The sequence below is a fragment of the Kogia breviceps genome, chromosome 18 (genome assembly GCF_026419965.1).
Source record: "Kogia breviceps isolate mKogBre1 chromosome 18, mKogBre1 haplotype 1, whole genome shotgun sequence".
In the NCBI taxonomy this organism is placed as follows: Eukaryota; Metazoa; Chordata; class Mammalia; order Artiodactyla; family Physeteridae; genus Kogia; species Kogia breviceps.
In genome coordinates, this window is record NC_081327.1 from 12,274,285 (window position 1) to 12,294,943 (window position 20,659).

At 56.9% G+C, this 20,659-nt stretch overlaps 3 protein-coding genes across 8 annotated transcripts; 2 read left to right on the plus strand and 1 right to left on the minus strand.

The window, feature by feature from the left end:
* Positions 1-1,432: 1,432 nt before the first annotated feature.
* On the minus strand, positions 1,433-5,036 carry MRPS12 (mitochondrial ribosomal protein S12). 3 transcript variants are annotated; one of them, XM_067020072.1, is made up of 3 exons: positions 4,509-5,036; positions 4,149-4,216; positions 1,433-2,124 (listed from the first exon to the last, which is right to left on the minus strand). In XM_067020072.1, exons 2-3 carry the CDS (start codon positions 4,195-4,197, stop codon positions 1,754-1,756), a joined length of 420 nt encoding a protein of 139 aa, XP_066876173.1. In that variant the 5' UTR covers positions 4,198-4,216; positions 4,509-5,036; the 3' UTR covers positions 1,433-1,753. The 3 variants fall into 3 exon arrangements, with proteins under 3 accessions (XP_066876173.1, XP_058901827.1, XP_066876172.1); XM_059045844.2 differs by having other exon boundaries at positions 4,505-5,012; XM_067020071.1 differs by having other exon boundaries at positions 4,500-4,550.
* On the plus strand, positions 4,779-16,324 carry SARS2 (seryl-tRNA synthetase 2, mitochondrial). Of its 4 annotated transcripts, none has more exons than XM_067020068.1 (16): positions 4,779-5,075; positions 9,544-9,639; positions 11,155-11,184; positions 11,776-11,916; positions 11,999-12,053; positions 12,362-12,425; positions 12,664-12,769; positions 13,455-13,566; positions 13,756-13,860; positions 14,179-14,224; positions 14,308-14,395; positions 14,493-14,602; positions 15,279-15,372; positions 15,446-15,560; positions 15,673-15,738; positions 15,826-16,324. In XM_067020068.1, the coding sequence occupies exons 1-16, from the start codon at positions 4,809-4,811 to the stop codon at positions 16,017-16,019; spliced, it is 1,689 nt and encodes a 562-aa protein (XP_066876169.1). In that variant the 5' UTR covers positions 4,779-4,808; the 3' UTR covers positions 16,020-16,324. The 4 variants fall into 4 exon arrangements, with proteins under 4 accessions (XP_066876169.1, XP_066876171.1, XP_066876170.1 ...); XM_067020070.1 differs by having other exon boundaries at positions 15,468-15,560; XM_067020069.1 differs by having other exon boundaries at positions 13,455-13,502; positions 13,752-13,860.
* Positions 16,325-16,997: 673 nt separating this feature from the next.
* On the plus strand, positions 16,998-20,401 carry CCER2 (coiled-coil glutamate rich protein 2). Its single transcript, XM_067019667.1, is given in 9 exon segments — positions 16,998-17,088; positions 18,032-18,154; positions 18,410-18,450; positions 18,612-18,699; positions 19,039-19,052; positions 19,054-19,340; positions 19,342-19,532; positions 19,535-19,554; positions 20,236-20,401. Coding segments are annotated over 9 exon segments (945 nt in total). The 3' UTR covers positions 20,326-20,401.
* Positions 20,402-20,659: the final 258 nt, after the last annotated feature.

The window sequence follows — 20,659 nt, forward strand, 5'->3', positions numbered from 1 at the left end:
CGTGCAACCTCCTCCAGCACCACGCCCATCAGCACCTCCCTTCTGGGCCAGACTGGCGCCATTTCTTTCAGAATTTCTGAGGCCAGTTCTGCGCTGACCCACAAACTGTATCCTCCACCCCACCTCCTGCCCCTGCCTCAGGGGCAGCTCGCCTCCTGTCAGGCGACAGCCTGCTTTTCTCCACACTTGAGCCCACTTGGAGATGGACCCCAGGAGCAAGGCGTGCTGTGAAGGAAAGCTCTCCTTTCCCCAACTGAGCGCAGCCAACAAGCTCGCTCAATAATATGGGTGCCTGGGGCTTCCCTGGTGGCGCAGTGGTTGAGAATCCGCCTGCCGATGCAGGAGACACGGGTTCGTGCCCTGGTCCGGGAAGATCCCACATGCCGCGGAGCAACTAAGCCCGTGAGCCTTGGCTGCTGGGCCTGCGCGTCCGGAGCCTGTGCTCCACAACGGGAGAGGCCACAGCAGTGAGAGGCCCGCGTACCGCAAAAAAAAAAAAAAAAAAAAAAAAAAAAAAAAAAGGGTGCTAAGCACGAGGTGATGGGGGATTTTTGTCTGTAATCGATGCACTTGTTTGCCCCCAGCTCCGATCCTAAAAGGCCTTATGGGGTGTTTCCAATCGTGAGAACTTCAGGTGTGCTAAGTGCCGTGCAAGAAACAGAGGTGGGCTTCAAGGACCCAGAGACGGGCTACAAGGGCTCACCCAACAGCTCCTGTGCCTGATCTCAGCTGTTCTCCCAGCAGCTCTCACGGAGGCAGTCATCACTGCCATTTAGTCCAGAGAGAAACGGGCTCAGAGTTTAGAAGGCCTGCCCAGCGTTTTCTGGCCAGGAAACAGGGGAAGCCGGACTTACACCAGACATTGGGCTCCAAAGCCTGACGATAGAAGCTCAGCTCCCAAATTTTAAAACCTAACATGGCCAAGCACATGATCGGGTGAGGTCAGCATCACTCTCGGTGCCATTTTCCAAGGGAGGAAACTGAAGCCAGAGGGGGAAGCAAATATACCCAGAGTCACAGAACAAGGAAGAGGTGGAGGCAGGATTTGAACCCAGGTGTGTGTGAGTCTGAGAATAACAGAAGAGCAGCACACACCATTAATCCTTGCAACACCTCTTCGTGGCCAGCATTACAATTACGGCCACTTTTCAGATGAGGAAGCTTGACAGCAGGGCTCTCGTGCCCAGGCCCTCAGCCTGCACGAAGGGAAACTGGGCCTCATTGCTGCCCCCTAACTCCAAAGCTTAAAACAGAGTGGCCATCGCATGTGTTATACACATAAAGCACCCAGTTTAATCTTCACCAAACCCAACAAAAGCGATCTTGCAGGTGGAGCTATTTTTTTCTGCAGGAGGAACCTGAGGCCAGAGGTGTTGTGGGTGCCCAAAACCACACAGAGGGCAAATACCATGCAAATACCACAAGGGGGTGGGGGGGGGGGCATGTCTCTGTGTTTATTGCAACCCCATCCCAGTAGACGGCACTACAGTGTCTTGCCCCATCAGAAGAGGTCCCTGGCGCCAACATGGAAACCAAGGATGTTGGGAGAGGGGCGCCTTTTTTCTGATTCACACCCAGGACCACTATGGGTTAAGGGTGGTCCTGATGGAAAAGGCGGCCAGGCTTTGAACCACGACCAGCTACTTCTAGAGTTGCACTAGGTTCCGAAGGAGACTGCAGGGGCCCCGAGGAGAAGGTTCTTGTTCTGCAGTGAACACCCACCCGCCGTGTCCCGGGGGAGGTGGGGAGGGAGTCACTTCTTCTTCTGCACGTGGCCACAGTCGTACTTGCCCCGCACGATGGTGAGCTTGACGCCGGGCAGGTCCTGCGTGCGGCCGCCCTGCACGAGCACGACGTGGTGCTCCTGCAGGCTGTGGCCCTCTCCGGGGATGAAGCAGACGGCCTCCCGACCGGTGCTGAGCCGCACGCGGCAGCATTTGCGGTTGGCCGAGTTGGGCTTCTTGGGCTTGCGGATGAACGTGCGCAGGACCACGCCCTTCAGCTGTGGCCGGCCCTCCATGGGGCCCACTTTCGTAGGCGGATGCTTCGGAGGCCCCCGGCGGTGCATCTGGTTCAGGGTGGCCATGGGACGCGTGGCCCAAGGCCGCGGAGCCAGGGCTAGGCCTGGAGAGACACAACCGGGAGGGCCGAGGGGGGGGGGGGGCGGCGGTTATTATCTCAGCAAACAGATAATAGCATCAGCCACTCCGCTCTGGTGAGTTCTCGGCACCGTTCCAAGCACTTTGTCAGGCTGCATTTGTTTACGGCTAGGGGTACTCACGGCTGAGAGTAATATAACGTTTATGGAATAACCACCACGTATCAGGTTCTATTTTAAGCATTTTCTATTAATTAACTCATTTTATTCTGCAAAGAAGACATTAATTTTAATGCTGTTTAAACAACAGTAAACGCAAACAGGCTCCCACTGTGTCCTGTGCTGTTCTATGCATCGTACCTATGTTAATTCATGCTGCTCCACAGCGACCCTATGGGGTATCCCTGGGAGGGTATCCCTGGGAGGTGTCACTCCTCCTCCCGTCACACCCACTCCTATCCCAGGGAGCATATCCTGTCAACTGAACCTTCACAACTGATCAGAATCCCTTTTCTCCCTCCCCCATGGCATCCACCCTGGTCCTGTCCACCCCTGTCTCCCACTGGACTCTTCTGTCCTCCTTCCTCCTCCTCCCAGGTCTCCCAACTCCGACTGTCTGCTCCCCAGTCGAAGCCACAGGGACCCTATGGACACGAAGGTCAGATCACGTCCCTCCCCTGCTCAGAGCCCTCTTGTGGCTCCATCTCAGTGAGGGTAAGAGCCAAATTCCCCCCCGGGGGCTCATGAGGCCCCACCACGAGGCCCCACATGGTCTGCGAGCTATTTCTCTGACCTCATCTCCTCACTTGCCTCCTCGTTATCCCTGCTCCAGCCTCAGCCCGTGTCCACAGACACATCAACAGAGAGGACGGCAGTATGGCTGCAGTGCAGTGAGAGGAAAGGCAGGTGGGGGGAAAGGGCAGGAATATGGTTCTAAGGTAGATGACAAGATGTGCTCATAGGAAATAGGACATAAAAAGACTCAACTGGATTCTCTTCAACAAACATTCATTGAGCACCTACTGTGTCTTGGCCCCAATCAATAATGGAGACACAGTGGTGACTGAGACAATGCTGGGCCATGTCCTCTTGGAGCTCCCAGGCCAGAGCTGTGAGGTGCATCCTCTCTCTGTGTCACTAGCACGAATGCCCTCTCACACCCAAACGTCACACTCCCCTCCAGATTCAGGGCAGGTCCTGGCCCTACAGTCCATTTCCATGTGTCCTTATGCCTCAAGTTACAGCAGAATCCTCAGAGAGGATGACATTCCTAGAAGTCTCTTCCGACTGGTCTGCCTTTGAGCAAGACTGTTCACCTCTCAGTGCCTCAGTGTCCTCATCTGTATGGTGGGCACCACAGTCAGGTCTCCCTCCTGAGCACTATATGTGAGAGGCTTCCATGAAATATGCATGTCAAGCCAGCCCAGATTCCCCAAGCAGGGCACAGATCTGCCTTGTCCAGTCCTGTGACCCTTGCTGAATAAAGGTCTGCAGATTGACTGAGTGGAGTATTTCTCATAAGAGCGTGGCCCAGGAGACTCATTTGATGTTTGTGAAAGAAATAGGTTCATAAATAAAGTGTCCCTCTCAGTGCCTGGCATGTAGTAGGCTCTTGAAAAACAGCACCTGGGGACTTCCCTGGCGGTCCAGTAGTTGAGACTCCACGCTTCCACTGCAAGGGTGCAAGGGGCACGGGTCTGACCCCTGATCAGGGAACTAAGATCCCACAAGCCGTGTGGCTCAGCCAAAAATAAAAGGAAATGAAAACGTCAGTTGAATGAATGACTTCAAAGTCTTGCTTGGATGTCTCACTCGTGGGAAGTATTTATTTGCTGAAAAAAATAACTGACCCGAACTCCTGATACCCACCAGACGCCTAAATGTTACTTCCTATCTCTTGCCCTTGCAACCCCAGCTCCGCCAAAACCCATCGTGTATCCATCCCTGATTTAAAACTCTGATTCCCTCGGGGCTATGGCAGAGGGACACAAGTCCCAGGGGAAATAACTTTCACGCAGCCTCGTCTCTGCAGTCCAAGCCCCCCACTTACCATGATTTAGGGACGTGCTGAGGCCACGGAGAAGGCCGGAGCAGGACATCCCGCCACCTGCAGAGTCCCTGTGTTAGGGGATAAGAGACTCATTAAACAGTAAGGGAAAGTGGCCGTAGTCGGGGGAGGGTCCACATTCTCTCCATCCCGGTCTCGGAGCCTTCCGGTTAAATCTAAGGAATTTCCTCTCACTGTATAACCACAACCCCTAACGCTGCTAACAGAAAATCCCTCCGCAAATTTAGTCTTGCTCTGAATAGGCTCTCCCAACCGCCCCCGCTCACAAACAGAAGGAAACTAGAAACTGAGGTGAGGCCCGGGAAGTTTGGAGGACCCGAGAACTCTGCCGACCTTACCGACCCTAGCCGGGTCCACAGCCACGCAGAACTCGGCCTCTAGCGCGGTCTGCGGATTATCCCGGCAGGGATTGGCTGGTTCTGCCTCCCCCGTACACTGAAGGGGCGGGGAACAGACGACGATTGGGCAACGACGGTGTCAATCTCGGTCAACTGTTCTCGCTGACCCTTTTTCTTGAGGCATGGGAGGGGCTCACCCCTTCCAGGCTCTGATTGGCTAGTCCCGAGAATAGCTGCTTTGCAATTAGTCTAAACGCGTAGTGGGCGGGACGAAGAGTGCGTGTCTCTTTGTCCCTCTTCCAAGATGGCTGCGTCCACAGTGCGGCGCTTGTGGCGTCTGGTGGCTGCTCGGGGCCTGCGGCTCCGGGGAGGCTGCGTTTGCAACCAGAGCCCAAGGAGAAGTTTCGCTACGGAGAGACGAGACCGGAACCTCCTGTACGAGCACGCGCGTGAGGGCTACAGCGCGCTCCCTCAGCTGGACATGGAGCCGCTGTGCGCATGCCCGGAAGAGGCCGCGCGCGCCCTGGAGCTCCGCAAGGGGGAGCTGCGGTCGGAGGATCTGCCCGCGATCGTGAGTTCGCATGCGCCGGCCGGTGGTTGCGAGGCCGGGCCGCTTTGTCTATTGGCTGTTCGTTTTACGGACGAAATGGGCTTGCTAGAAACTCTCCAGCAGGGGGCGGTCTTATCGCAGGAATTTTAGTTCCTGCCCAAGTTTAGCCAAAGTGTTGTACTTGGTACCTAACTATGTGCCAGTTAGCCAGAGTGCTAAGGCCCTACTGTCTAGATACCCGTGATGCTCCTGTCCTATAAAGCGTGCTGGGTACCCGCTCTGCGTTAGGAACTTACTGTCTGCCAGTGTCCTCTGGGCTTAGACCTCATGTCAGGCTTATCCTAAGGCCACGAAGGAAAATGGGGGACAGGAATATGAATCAGCGGCGGGGGGGGTGTGAATCAGCGGTAAGGGGGGTTGCCTCTTGCCTTTGGAGAGTGAGAGGTAGAATTGTGCACCTACCCCACAGGTAGCAGGCAGTTAAATAGTGTTACTTGGGCTTCCCTGGTGGCGCAGTGGTTGAGAATCCGCCTGCCGATGCAGGAGACACGGGTTCGTGCCCTGGTCCGGGAAGATCCCACATGCCGCGGAGCAACTAAGCCCGTGAGCCATGGCCGCTGAGCCTGCGCGTCCGGAGCCTGTGCTCCGCAACGGGAGAGGCCACAACAGTGAGAGGCCCGCATACCGCAAAAAAAAAAAAAAAAAAAAAAATAGTGTTACTTAATGAATGAATGTGCTTTTTTTTTTTTTTTTTTTTTTTTTTTTTTTTTACAGTATGCGGGCCTCTCGCTGTCGTGGCCTCTCCCTTTGCGGAGCACAGGCTCCGGACGCGCAGGCGCAGCGGCCATGGCTCACGGGCCCAGCAGCTCCGCGGCACGTGGGATCCTCCCGGACCGGGGCACGAACCCGCGTCCCCTGCATCGGCAGGCGGACTCCCAACCACTGTGCCACCAGGGAAGCCCGAATGTGCTTTTGAACAGATATGTAGGGAGTGTCCCTGTTATCTTCCAGGTGTTGAGAATAAGGCAGTGAATATTATTAATAATAACAATAATAAAGCTAGCACTTATATAATACTACATGCTGGGGAACTAGAACCAGGGTCACCATATTTCTAGACCCTGCTGGGGTGCTGAGGATGATGGGGACCCCAAATCCTCTCAGCCCTCTCTTGGACCCCCCCCACCATCCTATTTTAAGTGCTTTATACATATGAGTCTCATTTAAATTTCACAACGACTTTATGAGGTGGGTACCATTATTTCCCCTATTTTATCAGAGGAGAAGTTAAGTAAGGCTCAGAGAAGTTCATTAAAAACGAAAAAATAGGAACTTCCCTGGTGGCGCAGTGGTTAAGAATCCGCCTTCCAATGCAGGGGACATGGGTAAAAGCCCTGGTCTGGGAAGATCTCACATACTGCGGAACAACGAATCGCGTATGCCACAACTACTGAGCCTGTGCTCTAGAGCCGGTGAGCCACAACTACTGAGCCCGTGTGCCAAAACTACTGAAGCCTGCGTGCCTAGAGCCCGAGCACTGCAACAAGGGGAGCCACCGCAATGAGAAGCCCATGCACTGCAAGGAAGAGTAGCCGCAGCTTGCCACAACTTAGAGGAAGCCTGTGCACAGCAAGGAAGACCCAACGCAGCCAAAAATATATTTAAAATTAATTTTTCAAAAAAGAAAAAATATATGGCAGTTCCTCAAAAAATTAAACATACAATTACCATGTATTCCAGCAATTCCACTTCTGGGTATATACCCAAAAAGAACTGAAAGAAGGGACCCATATTTGTATGTCCATGTTTATAGCTGCGTTAATCACAGTAGCCAAAAGGTGGAAGCAACCCAAGGGTCCACTGATGGATAAATGGATAAACAAAATGTGATAAATACATACAGTGCAATAACATTCAGCCTTAAAAAGGAAGGAAATTCTGACACATGCTACAACATGGATGCACTTTAAAGACGTTATGCTAAGTGAAATTTGCCAGTCACAAAAGGGCAAATACTGTGTGATTCCAGTTGTATGAGGCACCTGGAGCAAATTCACAGAGACAGAATGTAGAATGGTGGTTGCCAGGGACAGGAGGAGGGGAGAAAGTTTAATGGGTACAGAGTTTCAGTTTGGGAATGTAAAAAAGTTCCAGAGATGGGTAGTTATGATGATAGCACATCGATATGAATGTACTTAATGCCACTGAACTGTACACTTTAAAAAAATTTTTATTGGAGTAGTTGATTTACAATATTGTGTTAGTTTTTGCTATACAGCGAAGTGAATCAGTTATACATATACATATATCCACTCTTTTTTGGATTTTTTTCCATATAGGTCATTACAGAATATTGAGTGGAGTTCCCTGTGCTATACATTAGGTCCTTATTAGTTATCTATTTTATATAGTGTGTATAGGTCAGTCCCAATCTCCCAATTTATCCCTCCTCCCCGAACTGTACACTTAAAAAATGGTTAAAGGACTTCCCTGGTGGTGCAGTGGTTGGGAATCCGCCTGCCAATGCAGGGGACATGGGTTCCAGCCCTGGTCTGGGAAGATCCCACACGCTGTGGAGCAACTAAGCCCATGCGCCACAACTACTGAGCCTGCACTCTAGAGCCCACATGCCACAACTGCTGAGCCTGCGCTCTAGAGCCCACACGCCACAACTACTGAGCCTGCGCTCTAGAGCCCACGAGCCACAACTACTGAGCCCACGTGCCACAACTACTGAAGCCCATGCGCCTGGAGCCCGTGCTCTACAACAAGAGAAGCCACCGCAATGAGAAGCCCTCGCACTGCAACGAAGAGTAGCCCCCGCTCACCACAACTAGAGCAAGCCCGCATACAACAATGAAGACCCAATGCAGCCAAAAATAAATAAATAAAATAAAAAAATTTTTAAAATACTTTTTAAATTATTAAAATGGCAAGTTTTATGTATATTTTACCTCAATTTACTAAAGAGCTGGTTTAGAGACCCTAAGTTAAATGTATAACCCACAAATGGATCACATTCCAAAGCTTGAAAAACGCTTCCTTAGGGCGTAAGTATGGAGAGGAATATGGCGTGTGGCTTGGCAGGCAGTAGCAAGGCATGCAGTTTGTTCCTAGGGGCACTGGGGGCCTAGGGTGCTCTCAGGCAGGAAAGGATTGTATAAGAACTCTGGCTGGACTGGAGAAGGTGAGCCTGAAGGCCAGGAGGCTGGCACAGGGCTTCTGGTGGGGGATGACGGGATCTGGGGTGGGGCAGGAGTGGGGAGATGAGGAAGGACAGGTCTGACGGGTGTTCATGAGTTAGAAAGGTCAGGACGTGGTACCTGGCTGCGGGGCTGGGGTGGAGGGTGGGCGTCAGTGGGGCCACCCCTGAGGAGGAGGAGCAGATGTGGGGGAGATACTTTTCCCAGAGTCACTCTCGCACACGGTGAGCTGTGAGGTGTCCAGGAGACATCCAGGGGGAGCCACCAAGTGGGTAACAAACCATCCTGTGATCGCTCTCTCTCCCCTTCTGGTTTCCCCTCTCCCTCCCAGGGAGGTAGAACAGTGCTGCTTGCACCATTTTGTCGAAGGGAAAACTGCAACCAGAGAGGACAGAGGGCTTTGCTCGGGGATCTGGGCTCACGGAGGGACTCCACAGCAGTAGGTGTGCCCAAAGAGTGAGAGCTGGAGGGGGCCGGGTCTCTCCCGCCCCTCCTGACCCCCCTGGGCTGGTGAGTGCGGGTGTAGCTGCGGTGGCCACCCCATAGGACAGAGGCTGTTTGGCTCTCACGTGAGAGTCAAGAGGTAACTGCTGCTCGGCTGCACGTGCCCCAGCACCCAGGTCCTTTCATCTTCTTGCTCTGCATCCCTTAGGGGGTTATCCTGTTCACCTCTCCTCAGGGTCCGTCGTCCAGTCCAAAGGGAGTGAGAAAGTCCAATATGGGGGCTTATCTTTTTTTTTTTTTTTTTTTTTTTTTTTTTTTTTTTTTTTTGCGGTATGCGGGCCTCTCACCGCTGTGGCCTCTCCCGTTGCGGAGCACAGGCTCCGGACGCGCAGGCCCAGCGGCCATGGCTCACGGGCCCAGCCGCTCCACGGCATGTGGGATCCTCCCGGACCAGGGCACGAACCCATGTCTCCTGCATCGGCAGGCGGACTCTCAACCACTGCGCCACCAGGGAAGCCCTGGGGGCTTATCTTTAAGGAGGCAACTCAAGAGTGACACCTACCACTTCAACTCATGTCCCTTGGTCAATCTTGGGCCCACAGACACATGTAGCTGCCCAGGAGGCTGGGAGTGTGTCTTAATTCTGGGCAGCTGCGTGCCTGGCTAAACATCAGGGGGTTCAAGTATTGAAGGGAAGGAGGGGAGAATGGCTATCGGGGGACAGTGAGTGGCCTCTACCTCACCCCACTGCTGATCCAGGGGGCCGAGGGGACGAGGCTCCAGCCAGAAGGGGCAGGGGACAGTGGCCGCTTCACATCTTTCCCTCCTGTGTCCACCACCAGATCTCGACATGGCAGGGGCTGAGGCAGCTGCGGGGGCAGATCCGGAGCCTGGAGGAGGAGAAGGGGGCCGTGGCTGAGGCAGTGCGGGCCCTGCTGGTGAGCGCGGGGGTCCTGGGTGGGAGGTGTCAGTAGGATGCCTCTGGCTGCAGGTAACAGGAAACCCAATTTATGGAACGTGAAGGATGTGGACGTTCATTATGTCACACAACAAGCCACCCAGGGCCAGGCATCCCTAGGGCTGATGAATTAGCAGCTCTCCCCAGCATCCCTAACCCAGGTTCCTTCCTTCCCTCTCTACCTGCAACTTCACCGTGTTGATTTGACCTCAGTTGCCCCCTCAGGGTCCCAAGGTGGCTGCCGTAGTACAGAGTCTCCTGGCATGTCTCTGCCAGAGGCAGAAAATAGGACTTCTCTGGCTTGAGTGCCTTTTCCAAGAGCAGGGAGACCTTTCCTGAAGCATCCAGCAGAGTCCCCTCATGTCTCACACGCAGACACCCCACAGCCACACCAGTCAACGGCAAGAGGCAACCTTGGCTGGGCCCACGTTCTCTGAACTGCAGGCTACCCAGGGGAGGGTGAACTGAGTTAGGGGTCTCTGGCTAGAAGGAGGAAGGAGGGCATATGGTCTTGGGTTAGACAGCCAACAGCATCTGCCACAGAGGGCTGAAAAACAATCATCGTAGTAATAGCAGACATGTACATAGCCGTCGCTGCCTGCCAGGCACTGTTCTAGGTGCTTTCCTTACTCTTCATCGTCACAGCTCTGTGAGATAGGAACAGTACAAACCTGGTTCTACAGCTGAGGAAACCAAGACCTCAAGAGGTTAAAATGTGCCTGTCTCACAGCTAGGAAGCAGGAGAGGTGGGATTGGCACCCAGACATTTGGGCAGCTTTTCACCACGCTCCCAACCCTAACTACACCTCCCAGTGACCTGCTGTGTCTTGCCAGGCCCTGGGCTACATGCATCGCAGGCGAGCAGCCAGTGAAAACAACAAAATTGATCACAGTTCATGTTCAGTGAGCACTAGCTCATCTCCTCAGGAAGCCAGGCAACAGCCCTACTAAGGAACTCCTGTTGTCAGCCCATTTCACAGACCAGGATACCAAGGCTCAGAGAAGGGAAGAGATTTGCCTAAGGGCACACAGCTGGTAGGCACCCAACGTTCAGACCCAGATCTGCCTGATTCCCTCTGGTGCTCAGGACCACAGAAGGTTCAGAGTCTCACAGACCCTTGGTCTCAGGCCTCCAAATGCACGCTCACAGACTTTACCATTCCGAGCCTCAGTTTTCTCATCTACAAAACGGGGATCACGTTGATGCGCGAAACTCATGGAGCGGGTTATGAAGAAATACGATCGTATGAGAGTCCTCTGCACATGGCCGGGCATGAGGCAGCGCTCAATAAATAGAGCTGCAGGCATGAGTACTATTATGTTATCTTGCCTCCTCCCAGCTTTACTGACAGAGAAACTGAGGCACAGAGTGGAGGAGGGTCCAGCCAGGCACTGGCAGAGCAAGGAATTCAGATCCCCTGGCCCTGACCTTTCACCCCTCCTCCCCATCCCCACCTTCATCAACCTAATCACCCCCTCCTTCTCTTTTCTACAGGTAAACCAGGACAACAATCAAGGGCAGCAGGTACTACAGGGAGTTGATATCCTGTCCCTGGTGAGGGGTGGGCAGCAAAGATACCATTATTAGTCATGAAGTCTCCATTGTATGTGATAGAAAACATAACTCAAACAGGAGTAAGGAAAATAACAACAACAGGCTCTATTGATTCATGAAACTAAAAAGACTGGCTTCAGGTACAGCTGGATCCAGGTCCTGGCCCATATTTCCTTCTGCTTCCTTCTTATTCCCAGACCAGATTTCTCCCCTTGGGGCAAGGAGAGGCAGGGTCTGGTGCAAAGAAGACCATTTTCCTGACAGCTCCAGACACAGCCCTGGGGCTGATTCTCATGAGTTCATCTTGGGTCATGTGCCTGTCTTTAAGCCAATCACTGTGGTCAAAGCAATGGAATGTTCTAGTGGACCAGGCCAGAGTCATGTCCCTGTGGACATGCCCTGTGGTGGTGAGGGGAGGTTCCTGAAAGGAAATTCAAGATGTTGAGCCAAAACAAGAAGCAGCAAACATCCACCACAGAGGTTGCGCTAGCCGGGATCAAGGTCAGACTGGTTGAGGGACCCCACCTGCTCCTGGGCTGACCCTGCCTGCCCCACTCCCAGGACCCCCAATATCAGAGTCTGCGGGCACGGGGCCGGGAGATCCGGAAGCAGCTCATGCTCCTGTACCCCAAGGAGGCCCAACTCGAGGAGCAGTTCTACCTGCGGGCACTGAGGCTGCCCAACCAGACCCACCCAGACGTGGTGAGCATCGCCCTGGGCAGCGGGGGAGGCCAGGGGTCCACCGAGTGCCACCTTCCCAGTGACACCCACTGTTTCCCTGCAGCCCGTCGGGGACGCAAGCCAGGCCCGAGTGCTCCATGTCGTTGGAGACAAGCCAGGTGGACCACAGCCCAGGCCAGGGGGCCCCAGGCTGGCGGGGGGGCTCCTGGGGTCTTTTTCATTTCTCACCCTGTCTCATATGTGCGTGTGTGTGTGTGTGCGTGTGTGTGTGTGCGTGTGTGTGTGTGTACACGCACACATGTATCTGTCTTTTTTTCCCTCCCCCGTCTCTCTTTTCCTCTCTCTCCTTTTCTCTCCCTCCCTCTGTCCTTCTCTCCTTCCACTCTCTCTCTAATCCTCTTTCTCTCTGTCCCTGTTCCCTGTCTCTCCTCCCCCTCTTACCCCATTGCTTTTCATGCGTATGTAGCTTTCTCCTTCCAACCCCGGGGCCACCTGGAAATAGCTGAGAAACTGGACATCATCCGTCAGAAGTAAGCCCCGCTCCCAGCCCCCAACGCCCAGCCCTCCCAACCCAACAGCTGGCTGCCGGCTCCGCCTCACTGGGCTCAGTGTGGGATGTGGAACTGCCAGGGCCTTGCCCGGCATGAATGTTTGATGCCCGGCCCCCCGCCTGGCAGCTGGGCCTCTACCCGGGGGTGCTTGAGTCCCCCTCTTCCCCCACCAGCCCTGGCCCACGTGCCTCCGCCTGTCTGCCCATCTGTCTCCCAGGCGTCTGTCCCACGTGTCTGGCCACCGCTCCTATTACCTGCGTGGGGCTGGGGCCCTCCTGCAGCACGGCCTGGTCAACTTCACACTCAACAAGCTCATCCACCGGGTATGGGCCTGGATGGGAGGGTTGCCTGGAGGGGGTGGCATTGAAGCTGAGCTCTGAAGGCTCAGGGTGGAGAGGAGGGGGTGACCTCTGCTCCAGTCATTGTTTTCAGAGCTTTACATGTATTATTGACATATTTAATTCTTAGGACAACTTTATGAGGTGAGTGCTATTATTATCCCCTTTAAAGATGGAGGAGGGAGTAACTAGCCAGGGTCTCCCAGCTAGCGTGTGGAGCCGCACCTGTAACCACTGCCCCTCACTGCCTGCTTGCTGTGTACAGGGAGTGTTGGGGAAATACAGCATCCGTTGAAACTGGAGGGGTCGGCAAGGGCTGAATGCTGGGGATGTTGGCCATGGTGAGGGACCCAGCCGTTTCCTGAGGGCACTGGCGAGCCACAGAAGGCTTTCAGCAGGGGAGGGACGTGGTCAGATCTAAGTGGTGTATCCAAGTGAGGAAACCAGGAAGCACCAGCAGAGGGGGCCCCGGTGACAGGGGCCCAGGACCCCGGGCCCAGCTCCAAGGCCGCTGCTCAGGCCTGCCTCGATTTCCTCTGAAGTGAAATGGCCTTTGGAGGGACACAGGGGAGCCATTGGCCCACCCTGCAGCGTCCGTCCTTCAGGCCTGAGCTTGGGGTCTGGTGGGGGTCCTGGCTGTGCTCCTCACCCCTCCCGTCCCCGCTCACAGGGCTTCACCCCCATGACGGTGCCAGACCTTCTGCGAGGAGCTGTGTTTGTGAGTGAGGACTCGCTGTTCCCCACGCCCAGCCGTGTGTCAGGCCCCATTCTGAGGGCTCCAGGTGGAGAGACCAGCCTGTCTCCCCCGAGGAAGCTGCCCTGGGGCTGGGTTGAGAGGGTCAAGCCATAACAGGGAGCTCCGGGTGATTCCAGATGCTTTTAGGGGAGGAGCAGGGGTTGTGACTGCAGAATGGGGGCCACCCAGGTTACCTGTCCCCTGATCTCTGTGGCCTGGCCTCCTCCCCAGGAAGGCTGTGGGATGACACCTAATGCCAAACCATCCCAAATTTACAACATCGACCCCTCCCGCTTTGAAGACCTCAACCTGGCCGGGACGGCAGAGGTCGGACTTGCAGGTGAGTTCCTACCTGGGGGCAAGAGTGGGGTGAGGACACCTCCAGTGTCCTCAGAGCAGGAGGGGATCGAAAGGGGACAGCCAGCAGCCTCCTGGGGGTTGATGGCTGCGCGCCCAGGATACCTCAGTGACCCCAGGGCCTACGTGTACAGTTGTGTAGGTTGTTCACTGCACAGTGGTACGGTGAGGATCCAGCCACGTGTCCTGACTTGAGGTAGCGTCTGCTAGAGGGGACACCTTTTCTAATTCTCACAGAGGTTTCCTGTGGCTGGCTGGCCGGTGGCCTTGGCTGACCCCTTCTGTCCTCCTCTCCTCCCAGGCTACTTCATGGACCACTCCGTGGCCTTCAGGGACCTGCCAATCAGGTGATGCCCAGTTCCTTTAGGCCTTGTCCCCACCAGTGACATTCCCTCGCCTCCCCCTGACCCCACCTACCCTGCTCCCCCAGGATGGTTTGTTCCAGCACCTGCTACCGGGCGGAAACAGACACGGGGAAGGAGCCGCGGGGGCTGTATCGAGTGCATCACTTCACCAAGGTTGGCGCGGCAAGGACTGGCAACAGCTCAGCGCCCCAGCCCATCAAGCCCAACGGCCTAGCGCCTCCTGACTCCTGTGCCCCCCGCCCTGCCCCAGGTGGAGATGTTTGGGGTGACAGGCCCTGGGCTGGAGCAGAGCTCGCGGCTGCTGGAGGAGTTCCTGTCCCTTCAGATGGAGATCTTGACAGAGCTGGGCTTGCACTTCCGGTGCGGGGAGGGGCCGGGGGCTGAGGCGGGTGGCAGAGGGTGGGGGTGAGAGAGGAGGGAGGGAAGGGCTGGCTAGGTGCTCCCCCGTCTTGAAAATCCTCACCGCTTCTTCTCCGTCTGCCCCCTTTTGCCTGTGTTACAATTATATATAGGACGTCCGTCTACCCATCAATCTGTAAAATCCCGTATAGGATCACAGTGGCCGCATAAGCTGCGCAGGGCACTCCAGTGTCGAGACCAGGCCGCCTGCCTCCTGTTGCTCCCCATCCCTAGGGCGCTGCCTCGCCTGCGTGGTCCAAGAGGGCTTTTCACCCTCGGGGGGCGGGAGGGCACACCCCTTCCCTCTAAGGGGGTGACTGGATGTCACAAGCCCCACCTCCTCTCACACCCTGTCAGTCACACGGAGCTTTCAAGAGAAGCTGGGAAGTGTGGACTTTTATCTGGGTGACCCATTACAAAAACGTGAGGGTGCTGCTGTCATAGAAGGAAGAATGGCCGTGGTGAACAGCCCAGAGACTCGGCCGCCTCTTCCCCTTGCCACTGTCATCTCCGTTATCACTTGCATTTCCCTCTTTCGGCTACCTCCTCTTCCATCACTTCCCTTTCCCCCTGCCCCCCCCCTCCTCCACCACCTGTCACCCGCTGGCCTTTGCCATGTCTTTCTCCTGGGCTGCAGGGTCCTGGACATGCCCACCCAGGAGCTGGGCCTGCCCGCCTACCGCAAGTTTGACATCGAGGCCTGGATGCCGGGCCGAGGCGGCTTTGGCGAGGTGAGCTCCCTGCCCGGCGGGGCCACAGGGTGGGAAAGAGGACCCCACCGCCGCCGACGGCCCATCCTCTCAGCCCACCCCACCCCCATGCCCAGGTCACCAGTGCTTCCAACTGCACGGACTTCCAGAGCCGCCGCCTCCACGTCATGGTCCAGACGGAGGCCGGGGAGCTGCAGTTCGCCCACACGGTGAGCCACACACCCTCGCCCACCCTCCCCAGTGCCCCGGCGCCCCGGGCCCACCACCTCAGCCCCTCCGTGGGCCGGCCGGCAGCTGGGTCTGAGCGTGCCCCTCTCCCAGGTGAACGCCACAGCCTGTGCTGTCCCCCGCCTCCTCATTGCCCTCCTGGAGAGCAATCAGCAAAAGGTGAGGAGGCGGCGGGAGGACCTCACGCAGGGAGGCGGAGGCTGCAGGGCTGGCAGGACAGCGGCCTGAGGCCCGCTCTCTCCCCAGGACGGCTCGGTGCTCGTGCCCCCTGTCCTCCAGCCCTACCTCAGCACCGATCGGATCACGACCCCCACCCACGTGCCTCTCCAGTACATCGGCCCCAACCAGCCCCAGAAACCCAGGCTCCCGGGCCAGCCCGCCTCGAGCTGAGGGCTCTTCCTCGTTGGCCAGTAGGGTTGTCGCTGTTTCCTGGAGCTTAGGGGGCCGCTGGGCCCCTGGGACCTGTTGTCCTGAGCCATCCCGACATTTGCCTTCCTCATGTCAGCTCCCCGCCTGGGCCCCTGGACTGCAGGGTCCACCACTCCTATGCCCCTACTTCCTTGGGATCAGTCAGTGACCCTGTCGTCGTTGGAGCTCCCAGCCTGTGCTGGGAAGCAGTGGTTCCTCCAAGGGGACTTGGAGGTTTTAGGGATGGGGAAGGAGAGGGAGAAGAGGCCTCCATCCCTCCTTCCTTCTTCCCGCCCTCAGTGCTTAAGAGAGTCCCCCAATAAATGGTCGGAACGAAGGCCTTTGTGGGTCTGTGAATTAGGGAGGTGGCCTGGCCAACTTGCTAGGGATGCTGGGCTATTGCTCAGAGGTGCTGAATGCTCGGGGGTCTGTGGCTGCAGGGACCATGCCAGAAGTGTCCAGCGTCCCCAGAGCACGGGGAGGGTAGCTTGGGGGCCACTGAGGGAATTGAGAGGATGCCGAGGCCTTTCCCCTGACTCTGGGACAAGTGGCACCGCACGTCCAACCTCCCCCCTCGTTCCCCAGCTCCGGGTGGGGTCCAGGAAGCAGCCCAAACTCAGTGAAGCCAGAACTCGCTCCTCCCCTAAGTGCCCCTGTCTCAGTACCTGGAAGTGCTCTCCCAGCTCCTCAGGCCGCAGCCCTGAGAGTCATCCTCGACTCTTCTCTCCACATCCACATCCACATCCCGTCCTTCAGCAAACCCTGGCAGCTCCTCCTTCAAAATATTTCCAGAACCTGCCTTTGCCCTCTCGTCCCTGGCCCCTCCCTGGGCCTGTCCACTGATATCTCCCATTTGGAGAGTCACGGCGGTCTCTTGGCCGTCTTCCTGCTCCCTGTCCCCCCCACAAAGCCAGAGGCACCCTGTGGACACCTGCGTTGGGTCACATCCCTCCCTGCTCAGAGCCCTCCTGTGGCTCCATCTCACTCAGGGGAAGGGACAAGCTGTCACCATGGTCCACGGGGCCCCACATGACCTGCCCCCCACCTTCCTCTTCAGCCTCTTCCCTGTCGTGCTCTGGCCACCCCCCAACCTGCCTTGCTGTTCTCAGTCTCAGACTTATTCCCAACTCAGGCCTCTGCACTTACTAGACCACTCCCTGGCTACTCTTCCCCTACATCTTGTGTGATTGCTTGCATTTTGTCACTCGGGCCTTAGCCCAGATGTCACCTCCTCCGAGAGGACTTCCCTGACCAGCCTGGCCAAAGTAAAAACCCCAGCACTCAGCATCTACGCCGCTGTGCTGTGATGCACTGCAGCTTCCTTCCTTGAGTATTGTCTGTTTCCCCATTCTCAGATGTCTGCTCCCAGAGGCCAGGGAAGTTTGCCAGTAACCCCATTCATTGTTGTAGCACCAGGGTCTAGAAGAGGACTGGGCATGTAATGGGTGCTCAATAAAAATGACTGGGGTGAAGGAGCTCGGACCTGTGTAGCTCGCAGTGCCAAGCACTGCGCAAGCTAACGTATGTGCCTTCATTTATTTAATCTTCCCCATCAAGCTGTGGAGTAGGTGGTCACCAGCCCTATTTCACAAGTGAGGAACAGGTCTTAGATTAAGCAGTTGTCCCAGGGCCGCACAGCTGGTAGTGGAGGAGCTGGGACTCAGGTGGGGCCCAGATACAGCTCTGAGGAAGTAGATTTATGAGACCCATTTTCCAGAGGAAAAAATGGGCCAAGGAAGGGAAGGAGTTGCCTGAGGTTGGTCTGTAAGTGGCTGCCTCTGGATTCAAACCCAGGTCCCGCCTCCCAGTGGGGCTTGAAGCTCATCAGACCCTGTTTACCTGGGCAGAGAATCCCCCACCCTCCGCGCTGGAGCCCAGGGGCCGGAAACTGGAGGGGAGGGTGCAGGGAGCGGGCCCTCATGAATAATTGAGGGTCTCAGACGGGTCTCCGCCCCGCAGCTGTTGCCCTCCCTCTGGCGGGGAGCGGGTGGTGGTGACGTCACTTCCTCCCGTGGGGGCCACTGGGGGCGCGGGTTATAAGGAGCTGCCTCCCCGGCCGCACGGCGCCGAGGACCCTGGTCCGGACGCCCCACCGTACAGCGCCGCGAGCCCACCGTGCCGCTCTTGGTGATGCTGCCTCCTCTCACGGCGCTGCTGCTCGGGGCGGGTGAGCGCCTGAGACCAGGGCGACCCCACCGGCCAGCCTGGGGAGCGGGGTACTCGGGTGACCGGGGGCGGGGACGGTGCACCCAGCGGGGCCAGACTAGAGCTTTCAGGGGCTGAGCTTCAAGGTGGAGACGGCGCACCTGGCAGGGGAGCTGGGGGAGGGGACTTGTGGGTACCGGGACGACCTCGGAGCTGGAATCAGCACCCGGGACAGCGCCCGGAGTACGAGCCCAGCACCCCTGTCTTTTCTCCACAGCCACCGCGGCTCCCCTGGCACCGAGACCCTCCAAGGAGGAGGTGAGGACTGTGGCCCTCTTGCCCTGCCTCATCTCCCTGGGGCCCTGGTCCCCCCTGCCCAGCCCCCTCCACGACCTTTTGTCTCCCCTCCAACCCTCCCACTGCTCTCATGCCCCCCATCTGCCCTGCCCTCAACCTCCCCTCTGACCCTTCACCCCCAGCTGACCCGCTGTCTGGCAGAAGTGGTCACAGAAGTGCTGATGCTGGGCTAGGCCAAGCGAGGCCCCTGCATGGCTCTCCTCCACAAAGGTAAGGAGGGCCCAGGCCCCAGTTCCTCTTAGGAGCTCCCACCCCACCACCACCCCACCAGGGCTGCCTGGAGGAAGGGGTGTCCTCTTCTCATCCTAGAGCCATTGTCTGGGCTGGCACGGCATTGTCAAGTGTGTCCAAACTGAGGGAGCCTGGCCCCCAGCCCCACCCTCTGGGCTCCCTGCAAGGGTACAGGATGGGGGTAGAGAGTGTCTCCCAGCACCTGACTCTCCCCTCCCAGGTCTGGGCAGTGCCCCTGTGGGACCTCGGGCAGCCCCAGAACTCCTCTAGGGCTGTTTTCTGATTGGCTGCACAGAGAACATCCTCTCTTTCCACTAGAAATGTGTGAGACAAGAGTCCTGTGGCTCCACTGTGGGTGGGTCCTGTGGGTCCACCGAAGAGAAAGACCTCCAGGTTGGGGATTTTAAAAAGCCAGAGGCTGGGAAGACAAGGTCCAGCCAGGAGGTGAGGGACGAGGAAGAGGAGGCAGCAGAAAGGACCCCCAAGTCCGAAGTGCGGGAACAGGCCATCCGCGAGCAGCTCCACAGCCGGCTCCACCAGGAGGACCACGAAGAGGAGGAGGAGGAAAAGAAGACGGGGGCCGTGGAGACCTTTGAGGACCTGTGGAAGCGGCGTCTAGAGTGGCAGGGGCCCCCAGAAGCGGGTGGCAGAGCAGACCAGCGATGAGGAGACGGCCCAGTTCGAGGCAGAGGAGAAGGGGGTGCAGGTGCTGGGCAGGGGCCACAGCCTGTGGCAGGGGGCCGAGGCGGGTGGAGAGAGGCACGAGGACCGCCACCACCTCCACCAGCCAGAAGCTGAGCCCAAGCAGGAGAGAGAGAGGCTTCGGACAGGGAGGTGAGTGGAGGAGGCAATGGGGGAGTGGGGTGGACCAGATGTCAGTGGACTTCCTACCGAACAGCCACCGGTGTTGGGCCATAAACAGCAAGATCCACCACAAATGGGCCATAGTGACCAGAACTGACATGAGGAATAGGTAGCAACATCTAAGCAGGGCCTTTACGTGACCAAGAGGGCTTCCACACTTACTTCCATTACAGTAAGCGAGAAGGCCACCATTACCACACAGAAGTGCCGAGTTAGCCACCACTGCTAGTCTGTGACCAGCAAAGTTGGCCACCATGAACAGGAGCTGCCGCGCCTGGTTCACTGGGCTATAGATGGACACCACTGCTGGGTCACGGGAAGTAAAGATGTCACCATGGTCGGTGGCAGTTACCGAAATGGCCATCACCTCACAAATGGGTCACAGCATCCCAGCTGAGCACTTTTGCTAGTCTTCTGTCTGCCGCCGTTGGCTCCGGCAGACACCGTAGGCCTCACCGCAGGCCACGTTAGCTGACGTGACTCTTCCAGGGTTGCAGCAGCCAGCAGGGCGACCATTGCAGCCCATGATGACCAGGACGACCACTGCTGGTTGCCACCAAGTGAACTGACCTGGCCCACATTCACGGGCAACCACTGAGGTGGCCTGCCTTTGAAGGTGGGTGCTGAGCACCCCATTTCTGATCCCGCCAGGAGCGTGATGTGGAGTGGCTGGAGCACACGAGAGATGAGCCGAAGAAGGCGACAGAGATGCTGGGAGAGGAGCTCAGGAGGGCGGGCTGACCCCTGACCTCGTGTCCTCCTTCTTCACACACCCTACGGCTTAGGCCTGTTGACCCCCAAACCCTTCCTGTCTGTCACCCCACTCTGCTCCCCAACCTGCAGGAGTGGGGAGAAGGGTGTGCCTTGAAACCAGACCTGAGGGGCCAAGTCTGAGCTGGGTAGAGGGGCTGGGCTCAGACTGACTCAGGAAACAGCCCTGACACCCATCTAACCCACTCCAACCCTCCCGAGTGGATAAAGCACAAAGAAAACCACCGAGGCTTATCGTGTAGCACTTGATTTTAGAGGGACAGGAGCTGAGGAGTGGGCGGGAGGCCTGGGAAGGCGACTGTCA